The sequence below is a fragment of the Macaca mulatta genome, chromosome 4 (assembly GCF_049350105.2).
Source record: "Macaca mulatta isolate MMU2019108-1 chromosome 4, T2T-MMU8v2.0, whole genome shotgun sequence".
Taxonomy (NCBI): domain Eukaryota; kingdom Metazoa; phylum Chordata; class Mammalia; order Primates; family Cercopithecidae; genus Macaca; species Macaca mulatta.
Window position 1 is genome coordinate 40,275,033 of NC_133409.1, and position 25,843 is coordinate 40,300,875.

Here is a 25,843-nt window from a genome sequence, read left to right on the forward strand (position 1 = left end):
AGGATCCGGGAGGGGAGTGAAAGCTCCGCCGGGGCGCTCCATTAGAGAGCGGTGATAGCTGCCGCCCACTTGTATTGAAGCGTTCTTTGTCACTAACAAGTTAAATTATAGATGTTATTTATTTAAGAAGGAAAAAAAACTCTAGCCAAACATCCTACGAACACACATGCTCCCATCCCCTACTCCTCCAACTCCTAATTTCCCCGTCTCCAGAGGGCACAGTTGTAAACCTTGACGAAAATCCAATCTTCTGTGCAGGAATTTCCCCCCACCGCTTGCCGCCCCCGCGACCGTGAGTGGGAGCTGGAGGAGCTCGGGTCCCGCTGCCCTGGAGCACGCGCAGCCGGGCGACCGCGGTGCGGCGGCCGGGGAGGAGGGGAGGCGGCGGGACTTGGCGCGGGTCGGCCCCGCCGCGGCCGGGAGCGGGGTTTGCGCAGGAAAAGGCGCCGCCGCGGCCCCCGGCCGCCCCTCCCCGGCCCCGGGCTCCCCGCCCGCGCGCCTCCCGGGCCTCGCGGCGCGCTAGGCGCACCCCGGCGGCGCGAGCGCCGAATGGGAGCTGCCGCCCTGCCGGCCCGGCAGCCCAGCGGGCGGCAGCCAGGGCGACCGCGGAGGCGGCGGGCAGGGCGCGTGCGCACTGCAGGGGCGCCAGATTTGGCGGGAGGGGGAGTGTCCAAAGCTCTTTGTTTGATGGCATCTCTGTTTACAGAGTTTACACTTTAATATCAACCTGTTTCCTCCTCCTCCTTCTCCTCCTCCTCCGTGACCTCCTCCTCCTCTTTCTCCTGAGAAACTTCGCCCCGGCGGTGCGGAGCGCCGCTGCGCAGCCGGGGAGGGACGCAGGCAGGCGGCGGGCAGCGGGAGGCGGCAGCCCGGTGCGGTCCCCGCGGCTCTTGGCGGAGCCCCGCGCCCGCCGCGCCATGGCCCGAAGACCCCGGCACAGGTAACGGGGAGCCCGGCGGGCGGTCGAGGGCGGGGGCACGCGGGGGCGCGCGGGGCGCCAGGCTACTGGGAACAGGTGGGAATTCGTTCCGGGATCGTCTGAGGGGCTGTCAGACCCTGCGAGGACCTGGAGCCCCTGTCTCGGCAGCAGAAGCAGCTCCAGAGACTGATGAATGGAAGAGTCTTTGCGGGAAATGTATCCGGAGGTTGGGAAGCACGCCCTGCGGCTCATTTTGCAAGTTGCATGGGGATACATTTTTATTTAGGGGGAAAAAGAAAGCAGCACGTTCCAGCCAGGGACAGAGCGGTGCCCTCCAGCCCCGGGGACCCTACCAGGTGCCTGGCTTGATGCCACGGGTGTCGGCGACGGATCCGCAGCGTAATTGCTGGATGCATTGAGATATGTTTGGACTTGGAAGTGCAGAGCATATGGCAGATACAGGGAAAATGCTGGATTGTTTAGTAGCTGCAGGTAGTTCATTTAAATTTCATTCATTCTTTATGGAGGCGAGGACCAGTGTCAGCTGACAGGCGGCTGAAAAGCAGATTTTAGGGGGATAAAGGGGTCTCTACTTTTGCAAATTGTCTTGAGACCTGGTTTTGGAGGTTCGAACCATTATTCTGTGAAAGGCTTTTATTTCCACTGCAAACATTGCATGCGCACCTACACATGCCGGCGTCGCACATGTCACTGCACTTAGGCAGGCTCGCTGGGAACATGGATGCAATCCCCTCACATTTTTGGCCGGACAGATGGGAAGAGGGAGAGGAGGAGGAGGAGGGAAATCCTCGTCCGAACTGTCAGTTGCTGGCTCCCCAGCCTCCACCGGCCTCTGGACTTCCCCAGCAGCACACGCTGGGGGCTCCCTGCCAGCGGCGGGTGCTGGGGCTAGCTCGGCGGCTGTTGCAGTCGCCACTCGGCTCAAGGGGACCGAGGCCGGCAGCACCTAAGGACGCTGCCGCGCAACCGGGACGCGATCCCCGCGAGCTCTGCCCCCAGTCGAGAGGTCCCTGCGCGGCGCGCACACGTGGGTGCGACTGAGGTCGCCGCGCCTCCTCGCGCCCTCCTTCAGCCGCCTTAGGTCGCCCCGGCCGAGGCGCGGTGACCGGACGGACCCTCGCGAAGGAGTTCTAGGGAGAAGTCCGTGGAGGCAAAGCAAATCCTTTCGCCTTTCCTTAGGTTATTTTATTTTCTCCTACTGGTTTGTTGTTGAGCCTGCGGGCGCTGGTCCCCGCGCGGCGCTGAGAAGTTGCAAAGAGCGTGGGTGGAGACCCTGCAGCAGCAGGCGGGGAGCAGCGCTGGGGCTTGACTGGGCTCTGAGGACTAGAGGGCGACTTGGGGGAGCCCCGGGCTCCCTATGCCTCCCCCGGCGCCTGGTGGCGCGGGGCAGGTGCTGCCCTCGAGGGCTCCACTTTTCGCCTTTAGGACTTAACAGTACAGCTACTGGGGTCGTCTGTATTTTTTTTTTTTTTTTCCGAGACCTGAAACTGGCAGCGGGAGGAGTGAGTCGGGCAGAGGTGCTGGGAGGAGGCGCGGCAGAGGCTCCGCGCCCCGAGGTCTCGGCCGCCCCCGCGGGGCGGGGCCGCGCAGGTTCCCTGAGGCTCCAGGTAGCCCAGAGGGGAGGCGGCCGGGAGGGGCGGGAGCCTTGAACCTGCCTCAGGGGGAAGAGAAACCCGACTGCGGGCTCGGAGCCGTTTCTTGCAAGGGCGAGCGTCAACTCGGCAGGGATTATATTAACCAGGTCAGCGAAATGAGTTTGAACCCCTCCGAATCACAGTAGCGGCCACAAGGCACTTCCTCCCGCTCCCCTCCCTCTTCCCAACCCCCAGCACCTCTTTTCTTTTTCGTTTCTTTGCACGGTTTGTTTCCTTGACAGAATGTAATATTCATAGTTGTACTCTTGTAACCACACCGGGTCTAGCAGGTGGGGAGTAGAGTGCATCAACCCTGAAATCAGCCTTTGAAAGTCCTCTGACTGTTGGGTCTGAGATCTCGTCAGAGCAGATAAAGCAAAAGTTATTTCAGGTTCCTTAGAAGAAATTAATCATGCTACTAGGACGACTTAGAGCAAGCAAATCGCATGCAAAGTTCAAAGGCGAGCCTGGGTGCCCAGCCTGGCAGGGAGACTCAGGAACTGGGCGCGTGAGCAGCCCCGGACTCGCCCTGCTGCGTCCTGGCCCCTTCAGGTCCCGCAGAAGTCATTCTCCACCTTGCCCCCAAGACCTTGGTTTTGCACATCTTTGCTCCTGTGCTTAGCTTTTAAGAGGCACGGAAAGACATGGGGGGGTCATGTATTAGCGCTGGAAAGTACCTTAGAAATAGGATCCAAGCAAGCCCTTATGTAAAGGCGGGGAACTGAAGTCTTGAGAGAGAGGAAGTGATTTGTCCAAGTCATACAGCAAGGTGGAGGCTAGACTAGAACCTTTGCCTCCAGAACCCTAGTCCTGTTGATTCCCGTGCTCTCACCTGACGTTGGCTGCCCCCTGCGGGCGGCTGAATAGGTTGCTTGTTCCTGGGTTGTTAAAACTGCTGCCGAGAGAGAGAGGTGCTCAATGACTGCTCTGAAAAATGTCCTCAGTTCTGAAAATGTGACCTCTAGATCCAGCCAAACCTGAAAAGTTAATTCGACTTGAATCTATGACTGCAGTTTCAGATTCCTCTGGTTTTCTTGGTGTCTCTCACATTTCACAAGGGACTGCATTTGGGGGCTTTCCAAGGAGTTCCCTGTGAATCTTTCAAAAGATGCAGGCTTACACCTCTGGGCTTTATAGCTTTTTTTTTTTTTTTTTTTTTTTTTTTTTTTTTTTTTTTTTGCTTTATCATGTTGTGTTTTATATTTTTGTAATTCTTGTTCAGAAGTTGTTTAGTGCCTCCTGTTGACAGTGGAAACAGAACTAGGCTATTGTTTCAAAACTAAATGAAGGGAATTATTACAGATTATAAATATATATTTCCTGGAGTTTTATTTGGTGGTGGTGATGGTATTTTAAATTTGGATTACATCATGTCACCATACAACCTGGGCTATCAAATTGTTGCTTAAAATAATAGCTTTAAATTATGAGAACCCCCAATTCAGGATTTTTGGTAAGCACTTTAGCTTGACTTGTAGGGGGCTGGTAATATGCATATGTGAGTTAGTTTGGGAAGACAAAACCTGTAATGAATATAACTTTTCTTTTTTAAAAACTATTTACATTATGACATGGCTTTATATCATTGTTTTTATTGGTCTTAGTTCAATGGGTTTCTCAACATTTCTATGACAAATTTTAGTGAAGTTTCTAAGATAGTGTTTTTCCTATTTTTATAAGAAAAACTATAAAATAAACTGTAAAATTATTGTCATCTAATCAGTATGTGATTAATAAACAGTAAGCATAGAGTTACATCTTCAAAAGTCATCAAATTTCCTAGGTTAACTAAATAAAAGAAAAAGCTTTTGAAAATAGTAATGGGTTCTTTTAAATCCATGGATTTCTTCTGGGGAAATCCCTTCTGGATTAGGTTACGTTTTATAATATTTCAAACACTGTTCTGTCAGAGACAGAAAAAACAAGAGTAAGTAAGACTCTAACAAGTGGCCTAATTATTCACTTAGTTTACTCTAGAAACTAAGTATTGTAAACATGGGCACAAGTTGGATCAACCAGGCCTGGAGTTGTGAGCAATTTGGTTTAATTTTATTTACAAAACATTAAATTTTGATCACTCAATGTTCTTATCTTTCCTTAGGTTTTAAAATCCTTTCCTCTTAGATTCTCCTAATCCTCTAGACTTTATGGGATGACTATAATTATGTTTTGGGGTATATTGCTTCTTGATTTTTTTTCTTTTTTTAATAAAACAAAAACCCCATTGGAATAGCATAGTTGAATTGTTTATTATGTTTGAGAAATATTATTTAAACGATGTGACAAATGCCAAAGATTTTGAGTGTTCACTTATATAAAGGACATGGGTTCTTGTTCCTTTTCTTGTCCTTAACCTTAAGTTTTCAACTTAAATCTTCACTGGTTGGAAGGTGGCCAAATGTGTAACTTGTCCCTGGTCTAATAGTAACAGCAGGTTCAGACATGCAGGGCAATAGGAAGGTGCCAGGTCCTTGGCCGTATCTGTGGATACCCGTAACAGCAGAACCAGTTTACAATACTAGAGCAACAGAATGCAGCAAACAATCTTGTTGTGCAAGTTTTCAAAGTTTTGTCTTCATAACCTTTGAAAAGATTGTTGAGTTTTGTGTAAGTTTTGTAATCCAGTAGTAGTCTAAATCCTCTTGTTTCAGTCCACATCTACCCATTTTTATTCCTGCAGCATATATAGCAGTGACGAGGATGATGAGGACTTTGAGATGTGTGACCATGACTATGATGGGCTGCTTCCCAAGTCTGGAAAGCGTCACTTGGGGAAAACAAGGTGGACCCGGGAAGAGGTAACTAATCATTTTATCAAGACGCAGAAAATAGATAGAGTGTATAATTTATAAAAAACAAAATTTCAACTAAACTACAGGTGCTCAAGCTCATTAGCAGCCTCTTTGAGATCTTATTCTAGCCCGCATGTGCAGCGTGCCCTACGCCCCCCACTCTATTATATTATCCATTTCCACACTACTTTCAGTTCCTTGAAAGTCCTCTTCTTCTCATTTTAGGCTTCATCTATGTTTCCTTCTGCCTGTTGAGTTCTCATCCTTTTGTCCCGCCTCTTCTTCCTACTTTTACATCACCCATGAAGATATCACCTCTTCTGTGAAGCCATCCCTGGCTTCACCAAACAGGATTGGATGCATCCTCCTGTGATCCCATGCATGGATGCATGTTCTACTTTATTGTTGCTGGGACATACATCCCTCCTCCAGCTAACTGCAAGTCTGTTGAGGGCAGGGCTCAATGTCTATTCATCTTTGTGTTTCCTGAATTCACAAGTACTTGACTCAAAGTAGGATATTAATAAATATTCTCTCAATAAGTGAATGACTTGCTACTCCCAAAAACAAAACAAACAAAAGAATAAAACACAACACTCAGAGAACTCATCTTTTTACAGTGTATTCATTTAATATCCTTCATATATTTCACAGAGCTATCTATATGAAGGTATGTTTTAAAAGCATCCAGTAATTGTTGGAGACATACCTGCTTCCCCTGTTTCTTTTTCAGCTGGCTTATCAATAGTTTGATTTTGTAGGAATGGAAAAATATTTTAGAAGCAAAATTATTAATATGTGGAGAAAAGTTTCTCTAATGTTCTCAAACATTTTTGCAACTAATTTTAGATGATTCATGTTACAATAAATGGTGTTGGCTCTTCTTCAGTTTCACTGTTCTCTGCTTCATTTAAACCAGAGCTCCTTTTAACAGGCAGGTAGGATTCCCAGAGAGGCTCATAGGAAATTAATATTTTACCTATTAAGATTGTCCACTTGGATAATCCTTATGATACGGAAGTTCTGTTGTCAACATTGGTTTCCTAATTCTTGTGTCTGTATTATACCGGGGACCTCCATTGTGTGTGAATGTTACCTTTGCAGAAACATAAGAAGGAATGCATTTATAAAGATACTTATGAACTGGTAGGATTGCGAACAGCATATAAACTAAAAGAACTGATTAGCTGGAAATGTTTAATGTCTTTTATGTTCTAACACATTTGGCCTATGTAAATCTAACTAATTTTCTTATATAGCCTTCAAGTTTAATTTTTAAAATGATCTTTATTTCTTTATAAAAGGTTAAACTAACTGGAAATATTCTATTTCTTGCTCCAGATCCTATTTATTACATAGGTAAATGTGTACTGAATCTAGCACTGGAATGCATTTTTTCCCGACAGAGTAAAGCAGTTATTTATAATAAACACTCAATATATGCCAGGCATTGTGATAAATGTTTTGCAAAATTGCCTTATGTAATCCCCAGATAACCCTGTTAATTTCCATTTTATAGATGGCAATACTAAGGCCCAGTAAAGTAAAATGGTATACCTGCTTTACACAATTAATAGTTGAGTCAGGATGCCAACTCTGGTCTGACTCTAAATAAATCTATGCTCCCAAGTCAGAGTATTACATTTATATCTGCTGTATTTGGATACTTCAGAGAGATTTTTTATTCTAGATTCGTTCCCTCATTCACTTTAACTTGAACAGAGTTATATAGTAAACGACTGATATCCTAGGATTACCTTTAAATGTCTTAGGATGAAAAACTAAAGAAGCTGGTGGAACAGAATGGAACAGATGACTGGAAAGTTATTGCCAATTATCTCCCGGTAAGTTAGTAATTTTTTCTTATAACGAAAGGAAAGCTTCTCCCAAAGATTTCTATAAAATATTCTAGGAGGGGTTATTAAGATAGTGTATAATTTACTCACATTTAAGAAGTGGGAGAAATGCCCTACCCATAACTTATATTTTATATTACAATGCATATAATTGGGATTTCTAAATTGATTATTAGAATTTAGATTAGTAGAATCGATTATTATAATTTAGATTATCAAGTTTTAAAAACAATTGCTTCTTGTTTTATCTTTTCATTTATAGGAAAATTAGTATTTTGATGGTTTGTTACATGGTAGATGATTAAACTTGATGTTTCCTCCAAGTCAATTTTTCCTAAATTCCCTATTTTTGTCAATAGCAATACTTTTTGGCATGAGGGTTTAAAATTCTGGAGACCTTTCTTGACTTTATCACATTCCCCCAACCCCTACATCTAAGCAGTTACTAAGGACTCTGGAATTCCTTTATAGTCAGTTCCGTCCTTTTTATTCTCATGGCTGTGCTGAAGGTTGGGCTCCTGCCCTCTCATTTGGACTACTATATAACTTCTTAACTGGCTTCCCCACTTGTAGTTTTCCATTTTTCTTCCTTTTTTTCTTTTCTTTTCTTTTTTTTTTTTTTTTTTTGAGATGGAGTCTAGTCACCCATCTATCCCTCATTACTTACAGACTACAGAACATCCTGTCACCCAGTCACCCAGGCTGGAGTGCAGTGGCGTGATCTCAGCTCACTGCAACCTCTGCCTCCCAGGTTCAAGCGCTTCTTGTGCTGCAGCCTCCCGAGTAGATGGGATTACAGGTGCCCACCACCATGCCTGGCTAATTTTTGTATTTTTAGTAGAGACAAGGTTTCCCATATTGGTCAGGCTGGTCCCAAACTCCTGACCTCAAGTGATCTGCCCACTTCAGCCTCCCAATCCACCTGCTAGGATTGCAGGCGTGAGCCACCGTGCCCAGCCAGTTTTCTACTTTCCCATTCATCCCAAACACCATTGGCAGGTGGAACTTCCTAAAATGCAGCTGTACCTTATCTTTTCAAAACCAACCACAGTGACTTAGAATCTCACAAATTAAGTAAACTGCCTTGACCTGGCACACAGAGGCCCCCTCTATTGCCCCAACTTACAGCTCCAGTTCTGTTTCCTACTTCCTCTCTGTAAGCAGGTTTGCTTGAATTTATTTCTGCTTTCCCTCCTCTGGGCTTTTGCTCCTGGTCTTCCCACCTCCTAGAATGTTCTCCCTTTACATCACCAATTAAAGTTATGTCCATCCTTCAAAGTCCTTATGAAGAGCTCTTCAAGACTCCTCCCAAGGAAACCATTTCTCCTCCTAAGAAGATGCTTCTCTCCTCACTTCAGTATCATTTTGTTTTGGTCTTTTCTTCCAGATGAATCAAATTCAGCCTCTATGATAGTCAGTTATCTACTTGTCTTTTCCTTCTTATAAGATTACAGACTCCTGTAACATAGGACCTATCTTTTATGCATCTGTATTCCTTCTGCAATATAAACACTATGGTCCTGGATTGAAGCACATCTCTTGTTTGAATGGGAAGCAAACTTTAGTCTTTTATGGTGGTTTCCCTGAAAGCCTGACAATGTAGAATCTGTATCAAGCCTTAGGCCATGTAGATACTCTGCAAAAGTATCTGAGGTTAAGGTTAAGTTGGCAGGCACATGTGTAGTATGGTGGTCCTTTAGATCATGTGGCAGCAATGTTTCCCTCAGGAGGCAGAGTGTCTAATTTTAGATACAACTTTGATGTATTCCTTGCGTGTTCTGTAGCCTGTAAGTAATGAGGGATACATGGGCTCTAAACATGCTCTAAAATGTTCTTAAATATTTTCACTGCATATGGTCTATGTGTGATTCCTATTACAACAAAAAATTCACGTTCTTATCATATCTTTATGGTGGTGCATACTTTGTTTGTCTAGAATCGAACAGATGTGCAATGCCAGCACCGATGGCAGAAAGTACTAAACCCTGAGCTCATCAAGGGTCCTTGGACCAAAGAAGAAGATCAGAGAGTAAGTTCTTTCTTCATTGGTGTGTGAATCATAATTAAGAATATTCCCAAAATGCTGAATATTTTCCTATTTGAGGAAGCAGGTAAAATGGGCAAACAGGAAGTAGAGGACTCTATTCCCATATTTCCAGTGAATGAAAGCAAATTTCGGAAATTTTCTAAAGATCTTGTAACACTGCAGAATGATTATACTGACTCATTACATAACTTTAAAACATAGGTTATTTTTGTGTGTTTATCTGAAGGTGATAGAGCTTGTACAGAAATACGGTCCGAAACGTTGGTCTGTTATTGCCAAGCACTTAAAGGGGAGAATTGGAAAACAATGTAGGGAGAGGTGGCATAACCACTTGAATCCAGAAGTTAAGAAAACCTCCTGGACAGAAGAGGAAGACAGAATTATTTACCAGGCACACAAGAGACTGGGGAACAGATGGGCAGAAATCGCAAAGCTACTGCCTGGACGGTAATAATATGTCAAAAAATATATTGATCGGGAAGAATGAGGGAGTGGGTATTGAACATTCTGCTTTAAATGTATGGTGAGTAAATTATATTTCATCAGTCGTAAGTGTTTTATTAGATAAACCAGCTACATAGCTTTTAGAGATTGAAGACATCTTAGAGTTTATTTGGTTGAGAACTTCCAGGATCCACCTAACAGTAAGCCCTGGGTGAAGACATTTAACTTTCCCCAGCCTCAATTTCCCCATTTCCAAAGTGAATCATACAGGGCCAGTGTTAGGATCAAGTAAAATGAATGTCAAAGGACTTGGTAAACTGTAAAACTCTAAATGCATAGAAAGAAACTGAAGACAGTTTGTCTCTCTAGCAGTTCACATAGCTTATTAAGTGACTCAAAGGAACTCAGCTACCATTTGCCTGATAACCATCATTCATTTCTTTTAATGTTCTTTTTTTAATTATTATTTTTTAGAGACAGAGGCTTGTTCTGTCACTCATGTGTGACAGAGTGCAGTGGCATGATTGTAGCTCAATACATCCTTGAACTCCTGGGCTTAAGGGATCCTCCCACCTCAGCTTCTTGAGTAGCTAGGACTACAGGTGCACCCCACTACACCGAGCTGATTTTTAAATATTTTTTGTAGAGATGGGGTCCTGCTGTGTTGCCCAGGCTGGTCTCAAACTCCTAGCCTCAAGCAATCCTTTTGACTCCCAAAGTGCTGGGATTATAGGCATGGGCCACCATACCTGGCCACCATTATTCATTTCATTATACCACTTTGCTTAATTTTTTACTTCGTTGATTAAAGAAATAATGTATTTCTTGAATTCTCATACTACTTCCAGGTTTTTAAATAATGGTCAGGGTAATAATGCTTTCTTTTTAAAGAACAAGGCAAGAAAATGACCTCATTATGAGGGATAACTATGGAAGCTCATTTTTGTCTCATTTTTCCCACTTAAATAGTATATAACAGAGTTCGTTACTTTGGAAAGCAATACTTTTAATGATAAATCTTGCATTAAAATGATATAGATAGAAAACATTAAAAATAGTTTTATTCTTGAGCTTCATAATCCAGGAGAAAGTTTATGTAGTATTCTCTAGTGATGCTTCAAAGCATTTGCACCTTGTGGTTCAGTATAAACTTAGACATTTCAAGAGGCTGGTAAAAAAAAAGGCCTTTACTCCCATATGGCCTGAGAGGATACACTGCTGATTCTTCTCAAAATTAACAGGGCTATTGAACTTCCTCTTTCTTTAGCATACATTCCCCCACCCCCATTGAAATAGAAAAAGGGAGGCTTAAACGGTTTCTTTGAATTGAGAAACTGTTTTCCTGAGAATGGAAAGACTTTAGAAAAAATGTGTTGCCGTTTGAAAACATACTGGGGGTTAGGATCTTTCCCTTCGGGATCCTGTTTTCCACTCTCATCTCTGATTCGAAAAACAGTTGGGGTGGCTTTCAAAGCGTAGGAGGTTTTTTGGTCTCAAAAGTTCTTGCTAGTGCTTTGAGAGATAAAGAGTGAGGTATTCTTCATCAGCAGCATCTTATCATCCACCAAACTTCACCATGTCCCTATCGTGGTGTGTAGGCCCTGCTGTGCCACGTTCAAAGGAGTAATTTCTCCAAGGCAGCTGCAACTTTACATGGTGTTAGAGTCTTGTACCGCGACCGGTCAGAATAAACCTGAAGTGTTATTGTATTGAAAGTACTCCTTTACCAAGGAAATGAAATGGTTAAAAGATACTGATATTTCTAGAAAACGACACGCATTCCAGATTGTGTAATTAAGAGAAATCTATGGATTTCTAACTAGGTACTAGAGAAAGCCTGATCTTAGTGGGTGGAGAAGAAGGAAACAATTCAAAAGAGAAAACAACTATTAGGCCCAAGGGAAAGGTCACTGTTAGAAACAGTTTTCTGTCAATTCACTTTAATCTGAATTGAAATTTTTGTTTGTGAAATTTGTGTGATATATTTCTGTGCAGAACTGATAATGCTATCAAGAACCACTGGAATTCTACAATGCGTCGGAAGGTCGAACAGGAAGGTTATCTGCAGGAGTCTTCAAAAGCCAGCCAGCCAGCAGTGGCCACAAGCTTCCAGAAGAACAGTCATTTGATGGGTTTTGCTCAGGCTCCACCTACAGCTCAACTCCCTGCAACTGGCCAGCCCACTGTTAACAACGACTATTCCTATTACCACATTTCTGAAGCACAAAATGTAAGCCATTCCTGAGAATCTAGTTTAATGAGAGAGATGGCTAGTTTAGCTCCAGGTGATAATCATACTTTGCAGTTGTATACTTTTCAGAGAACTTTCCTGAGCATGATCATGGCCAGTCTTCACCTATGCCCTTTGAAGTAGATAGGATGTAGGTATTGTTTGTTACCCCTGGTTTATGTCTCCAGAAACGAGGATGGTAAGTGCTTTGCCCAGGGTGACACAGCTCATAGAGATAGTGCTGACTAGAAAACGAGCTGTCTGATTCTAACTTGCTGCTTCAAATCTAATTGGAAGGCAACTTTTGAATGTAAATTTACTTAAGGTACTATTGAAGAATAGGGGAATGGAGTCGCATTTGTAGATGTAATGTTTTTCTCTTCCAAAATGAAAAGGGAAGGTAGTATTATGTTTAAAGAGGAGAGAGTTTGACACTGAAATTCAGTGGTTATGGTATGTTCCATTCTGGTAGTGATCAGGCAGACGTGTCTTAATTTATTCACTCAGTAAATGTTTACCTTCTTACTCTGAGCCAGGAGCAGAACTTTGTGACATTCATTTTCTGATGTCTCCTTTCAGTCTCCATTGGATCAGTGTGATCCCTTCCTTATTTCTAGTATTTATATTTAGGGAAAGGGATAATCCATAATAGGTGGAAAAATAAGAAGAGAGGGAAAAAAAAATCGAGAAACTTTAATCTTAAGACCAACAATAATAAATGATGAAACGTACCCAAGAATAGAGAGCTCATATGCAAATTATATGCAAAGCATGTTCTTAAATAGTTTTTATTCTTCTCTGTTCGTGGATTTGACTACAAACTTTACAGAAAGGTCTCAGAAGAATAAATTGTCATAAGTCCTGTGCTTTTTATTAAAACTCAAAATTATTCCAAGAAAAAAAAAAATATATATATATATTTTTTGAGACGAAGTCTCGCTTTGTCGCCCAGGCTGGAGTGCAGTGGCACCATCTCGGCTCACTGCAAGCTCCGCTTCCCGGGTTCACGCCATTCTCCTGCCTCAGCCTCCGAATAGCTGGGACTACAGGCACCCACCACCACGCCCAGCTAATTTTTTGTATTTTTAGTAGAGATGGGTTTCACCGTGTTAGCCAGGATGGTCTCGATCTCCTGACCTCATGATCCGCCTGCCTCGGCCTCCCAAAGTGCTGGGATTACAGGCGTGAGCCACCGCGCCCGGCAAGAAAAATATTTTTATTTACCAACAGCTGGTACCATCAGTTTTTCCCATAGAAACAATTTTCAAACATTCATTAATGTATTTTAGAATATATTTTTTGTTGTTTTTTCATTGTGTTTTTCTGTAATTAAGGAACACATCCCAAAATTTAAAGTGCTTGTCAGCACTTCCCAAGGATTGATGAGGACTTTACATTTTTTTCACTATGTTCCTTTAGCTGTTTAGCCATTTCAAAGGCCTGGCTAAATTTCACATTAAAAGGTTTTTTAAAATTGTTCAGTGTATTTTATCAGTAAAGTGTTTTTTTCTCTCAGTCCCAGAACAAAACCTTAGCATATGTAGCCTGAATGACGTGGCCTTTGTTTTGTCTTTTCCATCTAGGTCTCCAGTCATGTTCCATACCCTGTAGCGTTACATGTAAATATAGTCAATGTCCCTCAGCCAGCTGCCGCCGCCATTCAGGTAAGATCATTGATCATTCACTGTTCAAAGCACCACTTTTAAGAAATCCTTATTTCTTTCATCTAAACACGTATTTTCACCTGAGCAACTGAAGTAAAAAGGAAAAGGAACATGGAGAGGAGAGCAGAGTCTTGGCCAGCAATCTATTCATCTTGTCTTCTAGAATGAGTTTGCTCTAGAGTTTTCTGATTCTTTGATGTTGCAAGATGAAATAACTCATCAGTCAGCATCTACTCTTGTCTGAGATTTCACATCACTCCCTTAAGTCTGAAATAACATTGACAGAGACTTCTGTAGGAGCCAATTTGGTTGGTGTTGTTTTCGCAGTGAGGCTCTTTGGCCTGTGTGGTACCTCATGACCATATTGGCTACACCTATTGTATTTGCAGCTTCCAGTCAGACCTTTGTCTTTATTTCCCTTACCTTGTAATTTCAGAGACACTATAATGATGAAGACCCTGAGAAGGAAAAGCGAATAAAGGAATTAGAATTGCTCCTAATGTCAACTGAGAATGAGCTAAAAGGACAGCAGGCGCTACCAGTAAGACTGTCGTCATGTGCTTGAATGAGGGGATAGCAGCTTTGCCTCAGTTTACCTAAGCACTCTTCTCTTCTAAATATTACACTTACCAAGGCTCTATATATCCTTTCAGAATGTCTCAACACAAGAAGTTGCTTGTAGTAAAATGTAGTTTGTATCAGAATATATGCTGATTAAATTGGAAGCCGTCTTTTTGTAATTGCAATAAAAATGCAATATCCACTTATGATTGTTATCATCAATTTTTTTTTTCTTCAGAAGGACTATAATCAGTTTAAAGACTAGCAAAGATAAAATGAATGAAAATCTGCATTTTCTACAGAGCTATGTATATGGTACCATTTTGGTTTTTTTCTATTATTTTGTTAACCTATATTTTCATATTTTATAATTTCAGATATGATTTGATGCAGGTTCAGTATATACATGTAAAAGGTTATATATAAAACCTCTTCATAAATAACATTAGCTGCTCTCTTTTATTTGCACGTGTGAAAGTGATGTGGGCCATTACTGAATTCTGACATCTTTAGCGACTGGACAGCCAACTGGGATGGCTCCTTGTGCTTTGTAACATATATAGTTAACCAACAAAGACAATAAAAGAGAAGTGATGCCCAGTAGGTGTTCCTAGGGGTAAATTTATTTTTGTTAAATAATAAGATGATTATGTGCACATGCTAGTTCTACCACTTTTTAACTTTAGTTAATGTTTTGCAATTTCTCCTGTTGTGTGGTCATACTGTAAGGAGACTTCTGTTAATTTGCTCTTCTGCTTTCCTAACCACGTTGATTTGGCAGTGCTTCACTGCATCAATGCAATCTGTAGCATTAGAAAGGGATAGAAGCAACAAGAATATGTGTAGATCAAAGCAACTCTGCCTCCTGAGTCCTCTAGCTTTTTTGTGGTTAGAATGCAAATAGGACAGTTCTTCAGTTCTTCACTCACAGCAAGCATTTATGGACCTTGGCAAATTATATTAAAGTGGAATTTTAAAACAATACGAGAATTATACTTTGAAATATAGACCTATGATTTGACATTTTTACAAAATTATAGCAAGGTAATCATATAGTAGGTACAACCTCTAGCACTATTAAAAACAGGGTCTTGCATTGATAAAAGGAAACATCTTGACAACTGTTTCATAGGCGTAAGTTTGGGATGATGCAACTACTCTTATCTTTCCTCCAACAGCATCTGATACCTTGTGCAACTTCATTGCTAAGTTCCTTCTCCCTTTCTTCTCTCCTCTCTTTATTTCTACACCCTTCCCCCTTCCTTAGACACAGAACCACACATGCAGCTACCCCGGGTGGCACAGCACCACCATTGCCGACCACACCAGACCTCATGGAGACACTGCACCTGTTTCCTGTTTGGGAGAACACCACTCCACTCCATCTCTGCCAGCGGATCCTGGCTCCCTACCTGAAGAAAGCGCCTCGCCAGCAAGGTGCATGATCGTCCACCAGGGCACCATTCTGGATAATGTTAAGAACCTCTTAGAATTTGCAGAAACACTCCAATTTATAGATTCTGTAAGTAGAATTGTGAAGGGAAGTTAACGATTCTGGAAGATCAATTAGAAAACCCATTTCTTAAATCATTGCCATTTTCTATAGCCAAGATGTTGTTAGCATGTATTAATGTAAAGGTAGAAGTATGATTTTCATCTTCATTCGTATGTTTTTTCAAAGATCTGATTTCATAGCCTACCGAGACAAAAGTATTTATCAATACTTACAAAACAGGACTTTTGAAGGAAGAGTTTTTTTCACATTTTCACACTTTTCCTTCAAAAGTCATATTTTTAAAAATAGTCAAATTGATGACTTACAAAGCAGAGCTTGGATTATGGGAATGGAATGGTGTTTGAGTTACTTTTAACTTTTTTTTTTTTCTTTGCTTCATGGTGCTTCTCTAGAATTTTATCTTGCTTTTGAATGGCACATTAAGGGTTTGCTTACTCAGAGCTGAAAGCCATCTTTTAGTGTATTTGAAGTGATAATCAGCTCCTTGGTCATACCTGGCTCTTTCCACAAAATGCTGATTATTGATTACTGGTCCTATTGCTTCACTGAGATGAATCATCTTTAGTGAAACAAATTTGTATTCAGCACCTCCTCAGCAAACACTTGGTTCCTTTCCCAGTTGGTTAAAAAGCATTTATTGCACTCATTGGATAGGAGATGACCATTGCCATAATATGCCGTCTAGAAAAGGTCTTCATTTTGCTTTCCATTGCATGCAGATGTAGAGTGTCGGGAGGTCCTTACAGCACGTCAGAGGGCCAGCCTCGAGGCAGCCCGCTAGACCCCGCTCTACTGCAGTATAACAGAGCAACTGCTCATCTTGAAGCTGTTGCTCAAGAAGCCAAACCAATGGGCCCAGTGTTTGCTTTGCGTTGAGCATCTCTCTCTCAGTGCTGTGTTTCAGGTGATGATGGCACACACTGTCTCAAAGTTCTGTGCCTCCCACATTGTTTCAGGATTCTTCATCATGGTGTGATCTCAGCAGTTTTGAATTCTTTGAAGAAGCAGATTTTTCACCTAGCCAACATCACACAGGCAAAGCCCTACATCTTCAGCAAAGAGAGGGCAATGGGACTAGACCTGCAGGAGAACCTAGCCCAAGGGTGAACAAACGTATGTTGAGTGAGAGTTCACTTGACCCACCCAAGGTCTTACCTCCTGCAAGGCACAGCACAATTCCGCTGGTCATCCTTCGAAAAAAACGGGGCCAGGCCAGCCCCTTAGCCACTGGAGACTCTAGCTCCTTCATATTTGCTGACGTCAGCAGTTCAACTCCCAAGCGTTCCCCTGTCAAAAGCCTACCCTTCTCTCCCTCGCAGGTAGAACACAACTTCTGCACAGCTGTTACTCATTTTCAACAGACACCTGAGCCTTAATAATCTAGAAACTAATACTTCGGAACAAATGACTAATTACTGCTGCCTTCGCTGATTTCATTCCGTAGTTGAATCTAGCTGTTGCTAAGTTATACTGCCTTCCAAAGTTTAGGCTGTCTGCAGGCTAACTGTTGATTTTGGCATCATTCTCTCTCTTTTACTTTTTGGGTGGTTTTGAAAGATAGTTGCATGAAACGTACTTTTATTTCCTTCAACACTAGAGTTTAACATTTCTGTCCCTTTTTTTTTTCTCCCATCTGATCCCTCCCTTTAAAATTGTTAACATCATTTCTGCCTCGTTGTTCATTTATTTTTATGCGATTCACTGACCCAGGGGAGGAGGGAACCAAATTGTGTTTATATAACATTTGGGGTGCAACTAGAAAATTTAAAGGTTCCAATTCATCTTTAAGTGGAAGAGTTTGGGAAGAAGAGGAGAAACAAATGCTTAAGGAAAAGAACATATTTTTAATTTCAGTTTCTCAACATTGGCTCTTTTGAGTTGTGCCATGCTATTTTACTAGTGCAGTTTTTGCCAACGAATATTTTTATTTCGTACAGCTTTTTCTAAGGCATGAAAATTACAATGCTTATCAGAGATTTGTGTTCCTAAATTATTTAAATAATTAAATTTAGTAGGTAATTTGGTACTTTAAAACATTTTTCCAGTTGTATCTGTTGAATTTGTTTTAAGAACAGATTTAGGTATGATATAGGTATATACATTTGGGAAACACTGAATCAAACAAAAAGTTAAAAGTAGGTTTCTTAGCTGGGCATAGTGGCATGGGCCTGTAGTCCTAGCTACTGGGGAAGCTAAGGTGAGAGGATCGCTTGATCCCAGGAGTTCAAGTTCAGTCTGGGGAATGTAGCAAGACCCCATTTCTTTAAAAACTTTTTTTTTAACTGCAGGCCTTCTCAGAGTTATTAATATGCCGTTGTGCCTTGTGAATTTCCAGGAGAAGATTACAATATGTTGTGTTTCCCAAATTTATTTTACCTTGGAATTCTTTATGGAACACCTAGTTTTTTCCCAGAACTTTAGTGTTCTGAGAGACACAGTTTATTATTCAAGAATTTCCCACATAATGTAAACCTTTTGTAATACTAATTTTGGTTCATATATTATTAAAGAGAAAAAACAAAGTATGAAAGGAACCTATTAATTATTAACTATTATTTTCCCCCAAATCACTAAAGCCTTTTAAATGTTAAGAAAGAACACATCTCATTATCTTTAATGATAAGCATCATTTATTGAGAATATTTTCTCACAGTTTTGCAAGTTTTTCAGCATTGACCCTAAATTTTATTTCTTGGAAACCACACCCAAATCTTGGGTGCTCAGTTGAAATAAAACAATACCCTAGTCAACATGACATGCTTGTTAGCATCTTTATTATTTAATATAGTGGGTCAGTAAAACATTCTTGTTATCTAGGTGTGATTTTTAAATTGTGATTTTTAAATTTAAAGCATTGCCATCTAATCTAAGTAATTTTTTTCTTTTTCTCCATGTTTAGTTCTTAAACACTTCCAGTAACCATGAAAACTCAGACTCGGAAATGCCTTCTTTAACTTCCACCCCTCTCATTGGTCACAAATTGACTGTTACAACACCATTTCATAGAGACCAGACTGTGAAAACTCAAAAGGAAAATACTGTGTAAGTCTTTGGTTCAGGAAATAAAATTATTTATCTTATTTACTTATATTTAGTTAATGGAATATAGTCCCCAGATGTCTGATCCACTTGTATGTGCATAATTTTACTGACCACTTATATATAATTATGTCTATTCTCACGTTGACTATATCTGTCCTGGGCATATTTCAACTACCTACTGGTAGATGGGAAGATAAACTAAATTACCTTTGTAACTTACTCCAAAATTTCCTATCTATGCACAAGTAGTTTTCATAAAACTTATCCATTCAGTTTGTTTGTTCCCTCCATAAGGCCTTCTTATGAAAGCCAGATTTTCAACCTCCTTTCCTCTCTAATTATAAGTTTCAGAATAAGAATGAGTATGATTTCTTACCTAGTTTGTATTTTTATTTAATTTTATTTGTTTATTATTTATTTATTTTTAGTTTGTATTTTTTAATCTTATTTTTCTTTTTGAATTTATGTGTAGATAGGACCTCTTCTGACATCCCCAGGAATATTATATGATTAGAAGCCAAGGGATGAGTAAGCAGTCATTTTTATTCAATAAAGCCTTAATCAATTCAGAAAAATGGTAGAGAAAGTGTGAATTATCAGAAACCTTGAAAAGAAATGCACTCTTATTTCGAAGTACAAAAAGTAAATTTTGAAAGGTTAACATGTTTTGTAGTATGGGCTCTGTTTTCATGAATAGGGAAAACTGATTTATAAATGACATCAGGTCTTCTTGATACTCATAGTCTTATACAGATCATAGGCACTATATGTGTCTTCAGAGCCATTAAGGAAAGATGGAAAATCATTTAATGCTTTTATTCTTCGAGATATAATATTTTGAAATATTTGAAAATATGTGATATGCATATTCTCTTTTTCTTAACGAATAATATGATTAATCAGCATACCCAATTCCGAATCCATAACAGAGTTTGTTGTATTCAGTGGAAAAATATTAAATGTAGCAGGTAAAGCCATGTAGGGACATGTATTGTTTTATATTGAACCACTGTTTCTTTTCTTTTTAAAGTTTTAGAACCCCAGCTATCAAAAGGTCAATCTTAGAAAGCTCTCCAAGAACTCCTACACCATTCAAACACGCGCTTGCAGCTCAAGAAATTAAATACGGTCCCCTGAAGATGCTAGTAAGTTCTAGAAAAGTTCTTGGGTTTAGTTGGTTTGTTAGTCCCGTCAGAAGTTCCCTCTGATGCAAAAATACCCACTCTTCCCTTTAGCCTCAGACACCCTCTCATCTAGTAGAAGACCTGCAGGATGTGATCAAACAGGAATCTGATGAATCTGGAATTGTTGCTGAGTTTCAAGAAAATGGACCACCCTTACTGAAGAAAATCAAACAAGAGGTAAACACGAAATCCTTTGGAAGCAACAAGCTGAGAATCCTGCCCACTTTGTTCCTTGTGTGCAGCTTGATGTGTCTGCCATTGGCACTGTGCAACACTACCACTTTTCATGCAAGATTTTCATACAAGGTGCAGTGAAAAGGTACTGCCAGACTGTAGGCATCATTGGCCTTTCCTTTGGGAAGCCAAGCCATCTCTATCTACTTCATGTTTGGACAGAAAACATGCCAGAGAGGATCAAGAAAAGGGTTTTTAATGTACTTTTAAACATTATTGATTATAGAAAGTTGATATTTCGTTTTTAGATGTGAAGAATTGGAATTTAAATTAAAATAATAGTACCTTTAATTCATTGTATTAAAAAAAGGGAATCTAACCGGCAAGGATCAAAGTTTTAGCTTGTTGGCCACAGTTGTTTTCCAGCAGGTTAGATACAGTGCTGCTTGAATTTATTTTCATGTAAAGATAAGTATTTGATATTTTTTCATAGTTAAAAATCTGATTTGCTTATTCAGTAATACAGAGTTTTACCAGAAGTGTGATTAAAAACCAGTCTTTTGTCACCAAAAGACCCTTTATGTCACCAAAATAAAATCCTTGACAGATACAACGCTACTAGGTATATCATTAAAATATATTTATAATAGAATAAACACCTAGAATCAGAACATTGGTTGAAAACATAGGAGCTTTATGGGCAGTAAATTTGGAGCTAGTCACATTTTAAATTTGCCAACAGTGGTTCTTTGTTGAATCCAGAAGATAGAGCAAAATGTTACACTGATAGTGTAAGTTAGCAACGTAGTTTTATATAAGTATTTGAGGGACTGGCCAGAAATATACTCCTGACTGTACATGTTTCATAGGAAGTTCTAGAAACAACAAAGCAGTTTCTATATGCTTTCAGGTGGAATCTCCAACTGATAAATCAGGAAACTTCTTCTGTTCACACCACTGGGAAGGGGACAGTCTGAATACCCAACTGTTCACGCAGACCTCGCCTGTGGCAGATGCACCGGTAAGTATGTGTGCACCGGCCCCTAAGTTGTTATATGACGCTGGCGCCTCACACAGTCCTGTATGTGGCATGTGGGGCTGCTGCAGTTTCAGCACTGCCTCTTTAAGGCATCTTATTTCTAAATATTCTCCTGTGCATGGTTTTTAAAAAATGATTATTAATGTAGAGTATAAAGTTGAGTTTTTTCATGTATTAGAAACGTTGCAGACTTTTTCATTATTTGTTTTCTTATGATATGAGTGCCTTTGCCATTTAAAAAAATCAGCCACATGGATATAAAAACTTTGTTAATTTTTATATTTTCCTTTATTTGTCTTCTAAATAATATTGTCTTCTTGTTAAGTTGTCTGTTGTTTGGTTTGTGTAGCATCTCATATGGTATCAACCAGTGTCTATAGCAGATGCCCAGTATTGTACCCAATTGCTTTGGGTTACTACCACCATTTTTAAAGTTTATGATTTGTGAATGGTTGTCCTTACGTCTTAAGGAAAATCAGAGCTATTAACAACTGCTGAGATTTATTTAGTAGGTACTAAGTGGTAAGTACTATTCTAGGGGCTTTCAATGAATTAATTCAATTAATTCTCACAAGTATCCTGTAAGGTTGGTATTACTTTTATTAATTTTTATTTTTTTGAGACGGAGTTTCGCTCTTGTTGCCCAGGCTAGAGTGCAATGGCACGATCTCAGCTCACCACAACCTCTGCCTCCCGGGTTCAAGCGATTCTCCTGCCTCGGTCTCCCGAGTAGCTGGGATTACTGGCATGCACCACCACACCCGGCTAATTTTGAATTTTTAGTAGAGACAGGGTTTCTCCATGTTGGTCAGGCTGGTCTGGAACTCCCGACCTCAGGTGATCCACCCGCCTCAGCCTTCCAAAGTGCTAGGATTATAGGCCTGAGCCACCGCGCCCGGCCAGGTGGGTATTACTATCATTTCTATCAAGTCAACCAGAAAACAGAGGCACAAACAGGCTTAGTCATTCGCTCAAGATTATATACCTAATAAGGGATGGTGCTGGGTTGGAACTCAGGTCTTGTTCTACATTCCCTACTGTTTACCATTTTTTGCCAATAATTTATAGCTCTAAAGTATTGATAGTTCTGTACCAGTATATGAAATAAAGTGTTCTCTCCCCAGAACTTAGTTAATCTTCTGTTTTGAAAGGCATGTATTTATTAATTCATTCAGCAGATGTTTTTTGAGTGCCTAACACATGCCTAGAATTCTGGGATCCCGAAGGAGCTTTGTGTTGTGGTGATGTTTGCCACAGTGGGATTACGTTTCAGACATAGTTGAGTTCTCCTTTTAGCTCGTAGTGAGGAGAATTTCTGGCAGATAACTGCATTTTTTTATGCTAATGTGTATCATCTCATAGTAATCTACTCTCCACAGTGTTAGAGAAATGTTGGCTCTCATATTATCCAACCTCATTTAAATTTCAAATTATTCTCTTCCCTTTAGAATATTCTTACAAGCTCCATTTTAATGGCACCAGCATCAGAAGATGAAGACAATGTTCTCAAAGCATTTACAGTACCTAAAAGCAGGTCCCTGGCGAGCCCCTTGCAGGTAATTACTATTCCAACATTGGTATTTTAAAATTCATTTGCTGAAAAACTGTCATCTTTGATGGTGGTGGTGGTGGTGGTGGTGGTGGTGGTAGTGCTGGTGGTCTGTTTTTTGTTTTCAACATTTTAACATAGAGGAGTAATGCTTTTATACTATTTCTTGATGTCTAGAAAAATCCAATAATTCCTTTTTGCTACTCACATGAGACATGCTAGAAATTTTTGAGTGCAGATTTCCCAAAGCATGATGAAATGAAACATTTCTTATTGTGACTGAGACTAAGATCATGTATTACACGTGTGTCACTATCTTCTTCTGCCCTCAAATGTTTTATAAAAATATATTGATATAGTTTACTTTATTCCAAATTTTTTATTTTTTATGCTGTATCCCTAGGCAACCAAAGCTCAGAGACTGTTCCAATTTTAAATGAAGTCTGAAATTAGTCAGACAGAAAATAATTGCAATGTATTTGACTGTCAGAATAAGAAAGTCAACTGTCAATGTTGTGAGGCCAATCTGAAGTTGACCATCTGCTGTGAGGTTTTAATATCAAAAGAGATTTCCCTTGTAACCCTAAAGTGGGTGTGTGTTGATGAAATATAACAAATTCCAAATTAATCCTGAGCCAAATGTAAATAAGAATGCAAATTTTGCTTCCCTAAATTATTTAAAGCAGTTTCTAACATTAAATAGCCCAATACCCAGCCACCTGCAGAGCCCTCTCTCCTCCATCCCCCTGTGCCATGCAGAGGGAAACTTCATAACCCTAGAGAAATTGAAGAGCCTGGATTCAGAAGCTGAAAGTCATATTTCTTGCTGTAAGTTAAATGGCACGATCATAGGATAGCAACCTTTGAGAGTCTGCCCATTCCCTTAAAGGGGTTTCCCATCCTTGTGATAGTTTCTCATTCCAAATTGTGAGAATCTTAAAACTTGCCCTGTTTAAGTATTTGCGATGCTTCGTTTTTCAGGTTTTGTTGTTGTTGTTTTGTTTTTTGAGACAGGGTCTTACTCCGTGGCCCAGGCTAGAGTGTAGTGGGGTGATCTCAGCTCACTGCAATCTCCACCTCCCAGATTCAAGTGATTCTCGTACCTTAGCCTCCCAAGTAGCTGGAATTACAGGTGTGAGCCACCGGCACCCAGCTATTTTTTTTGTATTTTTGGGTAAAGACGGAGTTTTGCCATGTTGGCCAGGCAGGTCTCGAATTCCTGGTTTCAAGTGATCTGCCCGCCTCGGCCTCCTACAGTGCTGGGATTACAGGTGTGAGCCACCGCACCTGGCCAATGCTTAGTATTATTTTGAAATAAGAGTTGCAAGCACATTTTGTTTAATTAAATCAGATTGATTCCTTCCTGGCCTTTCTCTGACAGCAATTGTTTTGGTAAAATGGCTGTGGACTGGAGTGTGAGACAGGGAGTCAGTATTTATGGGGAATCTGGACAAGTTCCTATGTCAGTGAGTCTAGAGTCGGCCCCGTGTGGAGAAGACTCAGAATATCACAAAGAGGCCAGACGCAGTGGCTCACACCTATAATCCCAGCACTTTGGGAGGCCAAGGCAGGTGGATAACTTGAGGTCAGGAGTTCGAGACCAGCCTGGCCAACACGGTGCAACCCCATCTCTACTAATCCCAGCTACTCAGGAGGCCGAGGCAGGAGGATCGCTTGAACCCGCGAGGCAGAGGCTGCAGTGAGCCGAGATCGTGCCACTGCACTCCAGCCTGGGTGACAGAACGAGACTCCATCTCAAAAAAACTATCACAAAGAATTGGGAGATGAGGGAGAAAATGAACTCCACCCAGACATAAGAGGAACCCAGAAAGGGAATTACAAAGATTCCAAGGCAAAGGGCGGCCATTTCAGACTTTTCCTGAGAGCTGTTCTTAGGTCCAGAAGGAAAGCTTTTTCTTTTTCTTTTTTTTTTCCTTCCCGTCTAAGTTACTTGGCCCTTGATTTCTAGAGAACAGAATTCAACTCCTGCTATTAGTGCTACTGATGTTTTAATTCAGTTAGATTAAGTTTTATGTATATTTTCTAACCTAGCCTGGGGCCAAGTTGTATTTGTAGTAGTATAGGAAAAGTCTGTTCTAAATTTCAAAAAGTAAACACATAAATATACTTGGGGACAGTTACCATTACATAAGTTGAAAACCCATAGTTCAGTATTGAACTTTATCAGTATATTTGTATTTTATTTAATGGAAATATTGGTTATCTCTGAAACTCAAAATTAAGTCGTAGCTCTACTTTATTAATCTGTATTCTCCTGTCTATCAGTGAGTCATACTGGCACTTTATGGATTCTAACATCTGTACACTGAGATTGTTGTGTATGGTGAAGGTAATATTTGTCAATTCTACCAAACTGAATAATTGAGACTTGAAAGTTAATTTTAGAGTCAATACTCCTGTCTAAACTGTATAGTTCACTGGTTTACACTGACCATATATGTTTTAATAATCTGCTATAAAGCCAGGCTCAGTAGCTCACACCTGTCATCACAACACTTTGGGAAGCCGAGACTGGAGGATAGATAGCTTGAGACCAGGAGTTTGATACCAGCCTGCACAACATAGCTAGACTCAGTTTCCATTAAAAAATAATTAGCTGGGTGTAGTGCACACCTGTAATCCTAGCTACTTGGGAGGCTAGGGCAGGAGGATCCCTTAAGCCCAGGAGTTCAAGGTTACGGTGAGCTGTGATTATACCCCTGCACTCTAACCTGGGAGACAAGAGCAAGACCTTGTCTCTAAAAAAAATTTTTTAAGGCCGGCCGCAGTGGCTCACGCCTGTAATCCGAGCACTTTAAAGAGGCTGAGGCGGGTGGATCAAAGTCAGGAGTTCGAGACCAGCCTGGCCAACATGGTGAAACCCTGTCTTTACTAAAAATACAAAAAACTAGCCAGGCATGGTGGTGCACACCTGTAATTCCAGCTACTCAGGAGGCTGCAGCAGGAGAATTGCTTGAACCCAGGAGGTGAAAGTTGCGGTAAGCCCAGATCGCACCATTTCTCTTCAGCCTAGGCAATAGAGTGAGACTCCATCTCAAAAAAAAAAAAAAAAAAATTAATCTGCTATAATAGATACTAATTTATTTTAAGAAATACTTACTGAATGTTGCTCTGCATACTTGCCAGTTGGGAGAAGAAAATAAATCTTCA

General features: G+C 40.9%; 1 protein-coding gene across 3 annotated transcripts in view; it reads left to right on the forward strand.

Moving 5' to 3' along the window:
- Positions 1–394: 394 nt before the first annotated feature.
- MYB (MYB proto-oncogene, transcription factor) overlaps positions 395–25,843 on the forward strand; it is a 38,172-nt gene continuing 12,723 nt past the window's right edge. Inside the window, exons 1-15 of one of the 3 annotated variants that reach the window (XM_028847136.2) lie at positions 711–940; positions 5,255–5,372; positions 7,139–7,210; positions 9,159–9,251; positions 9,496–9,716; positions 11,709–11,943; positions 13,527–13,607; positions 14,044–14,148; positions 15,436–15,690; positions 16,641–17,003; positions 18,584–18,726; positions 19,757–19,871; positions 19,962–20,087; positions 20,995–21,105; positions 22,572–22,679. In XM_028847136.2, coding sequence (XP_028702969.1) covers positions 918–940; positions 5,255–5,372; positions 7,139–7,210; positions 9,159–9,251; positions 9,496–9,716; positions 11,709–11,943; positions 13,527–13,607; positions 14,044–14,148; positions 15,436–15,690; positions 16,641–17,003; positions 18,584–18,726; positions 19,757–19,871; positions 19,962–20,087; positions 20,995–21,105; positions 22,572–22,679 — 2,169 coding nt within the window. In that variant the 5' untranslated portion in view covers positions 711–917. Of the gene's footprint in view, positions 941–2,545; positions 2,682–5,254; positions 5,373–7,138; positions 7,211–9,158; positions 9,252–9,495; positions 9,717–11,708; positions 11,944–13,526; positions 13,608–14,043; positions 14,149–15,435; positions 15,691–16,640; positions 17,004–18,583; positions 18,727–19,756; positions 19,872–19,961; positions 20,088–20,994; positions 21,106–22,571; positions 22,680–25,843 lie in introns of those variants that run through there. The other 2 variants (XM_028847137.2, XM_077999437.1) reach the window with 2 other exon arrangements.